At 36.2% G+C, this 8,557-nt stretch overlaps 1 protein-coding gene across 1 annotated transcript in view; it reads right to left on the reverse strand.

The window, feature by feature from the left end:
* fancc (FA complementation group C) overlaps positions 1-7,280 on the reverse strand; it is a 38,223-nt gene extending 30,943 nt beyond the window's left edge. The window contains exons 1-2 of the mRNA XM_052094068.1: positions 7,073-7,280; positions 4,505-4,670 (exon numbers count right to left, since the gene is read on the reverse strand). Coding sequence (XP_051950028.1) covers positions 4,505-4,660 — 156 coding nt within the window. The 5' untranslated portion in view covers positions 4,661-4,670; positions 7,073-7,280. The remainder of the gene's footprint in view (positions 1-4,504; positions 4,671-7,072) is intronic.
* Between the last annotated feature and the right edge of the window lie 1,277 nt (positions 7,281-8,557).

An 8,557-nucleotide genomic window follows, 5' to 3' on the forward strand; every position in this document is an offset into this window, starting at 1 on the left:
CATTATTATTTTCAGCTGTTTTCCCCTGATGTGCAAATTAGTGCAATTACAGGTGCGAGCTCATCTTTCATGCTGTTTGTTGACATTATGAATAAACTCTCCAGTTACTATGTCTATGTGCATGAGTTTGTAAATGAATTTCGGGATAGTAGTTTCACTTGGATACACACAGTCTACAATCCCAATATAAACATTAAATTGTATTCGGGGAAGAAGCAACAACTATGAATTACTTTGGCCATATGGATGCAAACAGTTCTGAATTGTGACATAGAGAGCCAACCTCGAATCTTAGTAGGTTCATGGAGTGAACTCAGCAGTGTCTTACATTTTCTGGCGTCTTGTAAACCAACATCACTGGAAAGTGCTGATTTATAGTCTTTCTTACCAACATGTCAATTCGCAGGCAATTAATATCACCAAGGCTTATTATTACAGGGTGTTTTATAGTAGATAAAACACACTGTATTTTTATTTATATATTTACCAGTGCGTTGAAATACACAATTGGTCAAAAGAAACATAATACCGCTATTGGTGCCTTTTAAAAGACTAGTTCATCAAAAAAATAAAGCTTCTGTCATCATTTACTCACCCGCTCTGTTGGTGCAATCCGCAACTGCTGTGCACGCAATGATAAACACATCAGTCTGGTTCACGAATGTATTAATCTTCAGTTCATTTCATGAATTGTCTCAGAAAGTCTGACAAACAGATGTCATTTTGAGTTATTCTAGCAAATTCTTCACTGAAACAACTAGAGCCCCACCGATATGGGATTTTTGAGACTGATACCGCTTTTAGAGGGGGGAAATTGACCAATTACCGCTATGGTGGCCGATATAGTTATTTTTTAAGCTGGAATGAAAACAGACATTTTCTAAGTGGATTGTGCACCGATATGACTATGCAAAGGTTCTCAGAAGGCTGCTTTCTTAAATATTTTTATCAAAGAATATTGGAAATTATTATTATACATTTTCAACCAATTGTAGAATAAAATCTATAAGCTCATTGTCATGGAGAGTAAAAGATGTATGTTGATTATTTACTTTCCAGCATTGCGTCTCACTGACAAGGCAATAACGTAGCATGAAATCAAAGCTCCACAGACACCACCACACCGTTGTCTGCTGAGCTGCAAAAAGATGCTCAGATGCTTACCTTTCAATCTGCTACATTACTGACTGCACTGACAAACTATAGCTGGCTAACAGCAAACAGATGTGATAAACATGACAGACATGTTTGTCAGGGACAGGGTTAAGGTTATATTAGTTATATGTGAAATTACTCAAATATCGGGGGCGCTTTAAATAAGGCGCTCATCTCATGTTAGCACACGAACTGAACTCAAGAGTACATGTCACTCAGGGCAGCAGATATATAGAAAGTGTGTGTATGGAGAACATAACCACTTCAAAACCACGTGTAACAGAATTAACCTGTTTACATGTATTTAAGAAAGCACTGCAGACAAACAGCAGTGCACATAGGCGCACCACAGAGGGAAGTGCGTGGAGACAAATGATGTATTTAATTAAATCGCAGCCCTTTATCGGCAAAACGATAAATCGGTAGGGCACTAGAATCCACAGAGTGGTTAAACATGATCTGACTTTGACTTTAAAAAAAAATTCAAGTTATCATTACTTTCCAAAGATAACAGAAACAGAAATAAATATGTGCACTTAAGCTTCGTGAGACTTAGTAAAGAAAACAGAAACATAGTTAAGAGCTTAAAACATAATTTTTTTTTATTTAACTGCTCTCATTAAGTGCCGAATTAATGCAGTTTTATAATTTCTTCTCGAGAGAACCATCTTTGTCCTGTGTCTCATCATACAGGAAAGCGGTAAGACACTGAGATGAGCCATCGCACCATGGCTTTGAGTTGAAACACTGCTTGTGTATAGTAATTTACATAACCCTCTGCCATTCCCAATACGAGTTATAAGGTGCTGAAATTTGATTGGCCATTGCCGGCCATTTTTGTTAATTTATCGAATAAATTCGAAAGTATGAATATGTTAGCATTTGAACCAAAGAAGATGTATATTAATTTAAACTTTGTCGCTCAAACTGCTGCAAAGTTTTAACAGATTTATGGTTGTAGCGCTCCCTAGGGGTGGAATATTACGAAACTTTGCTGACATCTTTAAAAGCCCTGTTGACTATGTGAATTGGGTTTGGTTATGGAGTTTGCGTTGGTTAAATATTGATAAATTGCTCAAATCACATTAAACCGAAGGAATTTTAGTGTTATTATCTTCAGAATTAATTGAGGCATCAAGATTCTTTTAAAAACAAATTTATCAGGGGGGTCTGTAGATGAAGTATTCTAAATTTCATGCTGATCAGACCAGTGGTCTAGGAGGAGTTTGAAAAAGTATGTTTTTCAAAAAATTCTAAATGGCAGAAACATTTTAGACAGACATGAAATAGGAGATATACATTTTTAGGGCTTGACTAGCCCTTACGGTTACAGTTATGACCCAAAATACATATGCCTTTGTTATAGCGCCACCTATTGGTCGATCAGGGTAATGGCTAAGTTGTGTGAATACTACCCTTGCCCAAAGCTTCATGTCTCTAGGCCTTATGGTTTGGTCCACATGATCAGTTTAAGGGGAGAATAATAATAATAATAATAAATATAGCTGCAAGCAGTAATTATCGGAGCCAAGCAAAGGAATGGCAAAACTTTGTGAAAATAGATTTGTTTGAAGATTTTAGGCAAACTGCTTGAAAAGCAATTAATAGGATCACTTGGCATCAGCCAACGAGTCCATCAATGACAACAGACTAAAATTATCAAAAGTAATTAGCATTTATAAAAACATCATTATGATTACAAAATAAGTCTTGATGCGGCATGATACATCTTATCGTATTACAATTATTTTATCAAAATACACAGATGTGAACAATTTTTCATTTCATAATAAAATTGATGCATTTAAATACAATTAATAAAAATTCAAATAAATTCCTTAAAAATGTTGCAAATGTTTTCTTCTTTAGTTGTCATTGTGAACAATCAGACAGTAAGTATACTGAAAAGCTAGTTTAGCCCATTAACTGGCATCATCCCATATTTGCTTTTTTAGGGTTTTTTATGTTTATTGGCTTATATTACCTTCATATCCAACTTTAATCTTGACAAATCATATATCGTTTGAAAGCAACAAGTCTCTAGCATCGACATATGCCCACTGTTTTACGATCTGAATGATGTCATTACATTAATGCATTAAAATACTGAAAGGGAGGGGGCCTGGGTAGCTCAACGAGTAAAGACGCTGACTACCACAAGTTCGAATCCAGGGCGTGCTGAGTGACTCCAGCCAGATCTCCCAAGTAACCAAATTGGCCCGGTTCCTATGGAGGATAAGAGTCACATGGGGTAACCTACTCGTGGTTACGATTAGCGGTTCTCACTCTCAATAGGGTGCATGTTAAATTGTGCATGGATCGCGGAGAGTAGCATGAGCCTCCACATGCTGAGAGTTTCTGCAGTGTCATGAATTTGAGTTAATTTAGTGGAATGAGTGAAAATGACAACAAGAAAGAAGTGTTGTTTGGTGATACATGTGATTTTAAGACAAACAATAAAGAAGTTATAAGCAAAAATAGCTATTTTTTTTACATCTCCTGACCCGTAGGGGGTACTGTGCCAAATCACTACAGGTCACCTCAGGGCATGATGGCTATGACACATAACAAGTTTCGTCACAATCCTTCAAAGTATCCTAGAGATGAAGCCTCAAAACTAATTTGGTGCATTCTTCATTGAATATGTTGAAGCGCCATTCAAAAATAGTTTGGTCTATCAAAATTCTTTTAATAACTTTGTGTCTCCAGATGACACATACCAATTTTTGTGCAAATCGGACTTAAAGGTCTAGGATGAGTTCGAAAATGTAGGGTTTTCTGAAAATTCAAAATGGTAGAAAATCTAGTCTGGTGGAAATTGAAACCATGCTTTTGATTCGGCATGAGCTCAGGAATCAAGGGGCAAAATTTTGTCTCTAGGACATATGGTTCCAAAGTTATTAGGATAAACATGAATGAAACTTTGAACTGTTAGTGGCGGTAGATGGTTTGAGATAAAGACTCTTTAAAATCTTTGAAAATTATTATGGTATCAGTGTAGACTGTCCTCTATATATGTGCAAAATTACTGTGAATGGTTCTACGGCTGCCATAGACTTCCATGGCAGAAGAAGAACACTAACAGATATAGTAGGTGCCTATGCACCTTCAGTGCTTGGCCCCTAAAAAGAACGCTAACAAACACAATAGGTGCCTACGCACCTTCGGTGCTTGGACCCTAAAAAGAACACTAACAGAACCCCTAAAAAAATCCTGACAAATACAATAAGGTTTCAGCCAATCGGGCTTGAAACACTTAAAAAGGGTTGTTTGAAGAGTGAAGTCAAAGTAATTTCTAAGACACACCCTTGACTTAAGTCATCAAGTTGTATGCCTTTATTTTCCATACCATCTGCTGTAATGCCTGCTGGACATGCTGGAGAAAGATCCTCAGAGTGCTAAGGTGTCTGCTTGTGTCCAGAAGGGCTGAAGATGATATTGTCTCACCCCAGTTCACTGCTTTGGCCATCCAGAAATGAACCTCTGTGTCAGAAAAAGCAGCCATGGTCTAAAGCCTGTGAGAACACATACGCACACACAAAAAACCATAAGACAATGCAACAATACAAACAAGGTTCAGTGGTGATTGTCTGTGCAAAACCTATTGCTAGGGTGTTCTTGAACAGATCCTTACATGAGAAGTTTGCTTCATTTGTTAACTTCAAAAGTCTATTTCTCAGAACAGAGGTTTGCACAATAAGAATGATGCCTTTTGTATGGAGTCAAAGGTGACAAGGATTGTAATCAGGAAATTGAGTTGAAAATGTGTTACCCAATTCTTAATTTGTCATCAGCTGGTATTTCATGAGGCATCCAGAAAGAAAGAAAAAGAAAAAAAAGGTCACTGGGTAGTGCCATAATGTCTCATGGACTTGGCTCTTTCAAAAACCACTTAACTCCATACTGAAGTATTTTTCACAAATAAACAAAACCCAACAAGGCTGAATGGTGACGTATCCTCATCTCTGTACTGCTGGGAGGCGAGATTCTTACATTGCGAGCACAGCGTAACAGGGTAGAAGCCGCTCAAACAGCTTGTGTGTGCAGAAGCGGGAGTGGGTAATTGTTGTTCTTGGTCTTAATGATAGGTCCATGAAAGACAAAACAAGGGAGTGTTTTTATGATCCGCTCATAACGGCAGAGATGTTTAATGTCTTGCCATCACCCCTGCTGGAAAAATCCCTTGGGTGAGACGTATATATATAATTAGCCTTTCTTTTCTTTTTTCAACAAACCAAACGACAAACAAACTCTCCTTGTTGACTTGTCATCTCCGCACAACTTTCACCAGTCCTTAGGGGGGCATAGCCGTTTGCCCAATAAACTGCCAAGATAGCTGTAATTTCCAAAACAGAATACTGGTAGAACATTCTTAAATTCTGTGTGTGAAAATTATCTGGGGTATTTTATGTCCTGGAGAGTGTCAACATCGACATGTAGCAGTGCATACTAATGTCCTGACCATGTGCCAATCAGAAAACGTTGTCGTAGAAAAGTGACCACCAATGCATAATTAGACTTTTAATGAGCAACAGTCAGTCAAGAGCAGAGAAAAACAGGTTGCCTTTCATCAGAAAATCATATTTGGTTGACTGGTTTAAACCAAAACTAGCTAAAGGTATAAAGTGTTTAAAGTGTATTTAGACAACTGGTTAAAATGATAGTTCACCCAAAAAGGAAAATTATACCATCTCATATGTGTATGACTTACTTTCTTCTGCAAACACAAACATGGATTTTCAGAAGAATATTTCAGCTTTGTAGGTCCTCACAATGCAAGTGAATGGTGACCAAAACTTTGAAGGTACATAAATCACATAAAGGCAGCATAAAAGTAATTCAATTGACAGTGGTTAAACTCTTATCTTGAGAAGCAATATGATAAGTGTGGGTGAGAAAAAGGTACATAAGATGTAAAATGTCCTTTTTTACTAGAAATCTCCACTTTCACATTTTGAAAGTGAAAGTGGAGAATTATGGTAAAAAAGGACTGAAATATGTATCCGTTTCTCACCCACACTCATCATATAGTTTCAAAAGGCACATATTAATCCAATAAAGTATATGTATTACTTTTATGCTGCCTTTGGTGACAACCTTTAAAGCTTCAAAAATCACATATTCACTTGCATTGTATTGACCTACAGAGCTGAAATATTCTTCTAAAAATCTTTGAGTTCTGCAGAAGAAAGTAAGTCATACACATCTGAGATAACATGAGGGTGAGTAAATGAGAGTATTTTCATTTTGGGGTGAACTATCCCTTTAAGCAATTGTGAGTAATTATGTGACTGACACTTCTTTTTTCAGTGCTGCCAATGTCTTTGACATCTTCAGCTGGAGGGCACACACATTATTACAGTCTTCTCAACAGTCTATCAACATTTCATAGTTCAAAGAAAGCAGAGAGGTTTGAATAATAAACCGCGCAGTTCGTTTCATTTAAAGTAATATGATCATGATGAATTGATTTAGGACTGATTCTGTCTGATGTTTACAGATTCAGAGCCTTGACATCGTTCATTTTTGTGCCCTCTTAAAATCTCTGGGTATTGCCCTGCGTTATTATGAAACTCCACTATGTATCGACACAATATATTTCTCCTATGAGGATTATCTGAACTTGTTTTGATTGTCAAGGATTTAAAACCAGTACACAAAACCCACATCTGCACTCGGTCATTAAAACCAATAATACTGGGTTAAAAAATAAGTACGTTTCTTGATGAACGTCACGCATAGGATTTTTTTAAACCGATTAATATTCATGAGTCAATCTTTAGCTACAGCAAGATTCGTGCCATCTTGATACCCATTATATATAAATCACACACTGTTGTGCCAACCAAAGGCTTGATTTACATGTACATATACAAACTCAACCAGACATCTGCGGGAAATTGTGATTAGATATTACCTTATAAAATCAGCAAGCTGAAGCGCGAGGCACCAAATGAGGGAGAATGGGCTGTCTGCGAAAATTTCTGCCGTTGAGTTTGACAGCAATTGACTCTCACGACGCCATTATAATAACGTCCAAATAATCAAAACTAGCAGTAAGGAGAGTCGTGGAAGGTTTTGGGGAAGTTTTCGCGGCATAAGTTTTAGTGCTGGACTATCTTTCCGAATTTCCCTCTCAGACGTTTAAACCGGATGTTGTCATCTGATATGGGTGGAGCCAAACAGCAGTATGGACTAATGCGCGCAGAAACGTGTGCGTTCATTCATAGTGCAGAAAGACTACAATGTGGGAGATCGTCATCAAATTGTATAACACACTTTTACTTTTTTATTGCATTTTACTAACATAAAATTAACAGTGCGTTATATTATAAAAATACAAAGAAAGTATGAAAACAACTAATAATATAATATTTTGTTTAATAATATATAATTTAATATTTTGGTCTGCTCGTGTTGTATATCAATAGTATTCGTTTTCACCGTTAAGCACGCACTGCCGCTGTCAATAAATAATGTTATCTTCAAAAGTATTTATGTGTATCTTTTGGCTAGAGTAGCATGCCTTCTGCCCTTTCAATTGCGACTTCATCAAGAGGAATGCACATGTGGTGCTATCTGTGTATTTATATCTATATAGATTATAATAAAAGTCTTCTGATATATTTAAATGTATATGTATTACATCTACAATTCATGTTGAATTATCTTCCCTTTACATTCGACTTTAGGACTGTTTTGCAACTGTTTTGACCATGAGGTGGCACTGTTTAAAGGAGAACACTTAAGCTACACTAAACTACTGTTGCATGAACTCTGTCCAAATGTAGTTAGTGGATTTGATCGAGGATTAATACAGTATTAAATTATTTTAAATAAAATTGACCAAAAATCACCAAAATTATATTTCACTTTCCAAAGGTTTTGTAGGCTCCTAGTGGGGTGCATGACTTTCTACAGGTTTTATTTTTCCAATATGTCTAATGATACTTATACAATATTGAATTATTTAAGAAAATAAATAATTAAAATGAATCAAAATCATATTTTTACTTTCCAAAGATTGTCGTATGTTCTGCGTGGATAGACTCGAGGCTAGGTGTGTTGTTTGTATAATATGTCTTAACGTGTAGAAAAGAAATTCGCACCAAAATCATACTTTCACATTTCAATGGAAGTTGAAGTTAAGGTTGTAGTTGGCTCCCATTGGGTCGACTGACTTATTACAGGTCAAATTTTGCCAGAAAGTGCTATTATACAGATGCAGTATTTAATTATTAAAAACAAAACTTCATTGGTGCATTCTAAAGGCTGTAGACTTAAAGTGCCATATGTGTTATACAGTCTTTTTGAGTTGGGTTTAGGGTTGAGTTTGGTGGGAGTTTTTATTATATATTTTCATATATTAAACAATATATATATATATATATATATATATATA

The sequence above is a fragment of the Xyrauchen texanus genome, chromosome 27 (assembly GCF_025860055.1).
Source record: "Xyrauchen texanus isolate HMW12.3.18 chromosome 27, RBS_HiC_50CHRs, whole genome shotgun sequence".
In the NCBI taxonomy this organism is placed as follows: domain Eukaryota; kingdom Metazoa; phylum Chordata; class Actinopteri; order Cypriniformes; family Catostomidae; genus Xyrauchen; species Xyrauchen texanus.